Source organism: Neophocaena asiaeorientalis, unplaced genomic scaffold, assembly GCF_003031525.2.
Source record: "Neophocaena asiaeorientalis asiaeorientalis breed wild unplaced genomic scaffold, Neophocaena_asiaeorientalis_V1.1 scaffold129, whole genome shotgun sequence".
Classification (NCBI taxonomy): Eukaryota; Metazoa; Chordata; class Mammalia; order Artiodactyla; family Phocoenidae; genus Neophocaena; species Neophocaena asiaeorientalis.
The window spans coordinates 6706130-6707220 of NW_020172446.1; the positions used below are offsets into that span (position 1 = coordinate 6706130).

Sequence of the window (1091 nt, forward strand, 5' to 3'; positions counted from 1 at the left end):
TCCGCTTCCCGCGCCACGGCCGCCGCCCGGGCCTCAACTGAGGGCCTGACAGCCCCCGGCCAGGGCGGCGCCACGGCGGGCACCGCGCTCCCCTCCTCCGGACCTCTTCCCCCAACTGGGGCAACTTCTCTCGAGGCGGGAGGCGCTTTTTTACTCGGCTCCCTTGTATCCCACTTGGGCAAACTTCTCAGCCCTGAATGACTTTTCCTGCAGCGGACATTTTCCTCAAATCGGGTAACTGTTTCCGAAAGGGTCGCTTCGCCCGAACAGTTTTCTCCTCAGAAGCCCCCAGAACCCAGGCGGTGAGCTCGGCGGTATCGGGCCTGGGGGTGCAGGCCAGCCTGGCCTCCTCTCCGCCAGCCGGTCTCGGCTCCTTTGCCGGCCCAGGCTCCCACTCTTGGAGGCCGCGGATCCTCCGCCAGTGCCCAGGCCGCGGTGCTCAATGCCCCTGCCCAGCTGAGGGGAAGGGGAAGTGGAGGGGAGAAGCGCCGCACTGGGTGCAGGCAGCGAGGGCTCGGTGCGGCTTTGACCCGGCTGGTGTGTGTCCCCGCAGGAGACTGTGCTGGGCAGACGATGCTGGACACGATGGAGGCGCCCGGCCACTCGAGGCAGCTGCTGCTGCAGCTCAACAACCAGCGCACCAAGGGCTTCTTGTGCGACGTGATCATCGTGGTGCAGAACGCCCTCTTCCGCGCACACAAGAACGTGCTGGCGGCCAGCAGCGCCTACCTCAAGTCCCTGGTGGTGCATGACAACCTGCTCAACCTGGACCATGACATGGTGAGCCCGGCCGTGTTCCGCCTGGTGCTGGACTTCATCTACACCGGCCGCCTGGCTGATGGCGCGGAGGCTGCGGCGGCGGCCGCCGTGGCACCGGGGGCCGAGCCGAGCCTGGGCGCCGTGCTGGCTGCCGCCAGCTACCTGCAGATCCCCGACCTCGTGGCGCTGTGCAAGAAACGCCTCAAGCGCCACGGCAAGTACTGCCACCTGCGGGGCGGCGGCGGTGGCGGCGGCGGCTACGCACCCTACGGGAGGCCGGGCCGGGGCCTGAGGGCTGCCACGCCCGTCATCCAGGCCTGCTACTCGTCCCC

General features: G+C 68.7%; 1 protein-coding gene across 1 annotated transcript in view; it reads left to right on the forward strand.

The window, feature by feature from the left end:
* HIC1 (HIC ZBTB transcriptional repressor 1) overlaps nucleotides 1-1091 on the forward strand; it is a 13155-nt gene that overhangs the window by 9374 nt on the left and 2690 nt on the right. The window contains exon 4 of the mRNA XM_024736108.1: nucleotides 554-1085. Within this exon, the coding sequence (XP_024591876.1) occupies nucleotides 554-1085 (532 nt within the window). The remainder of the gene's footprint in view (nucleotides 1-553; nucleotides 1086-1091) is intronic.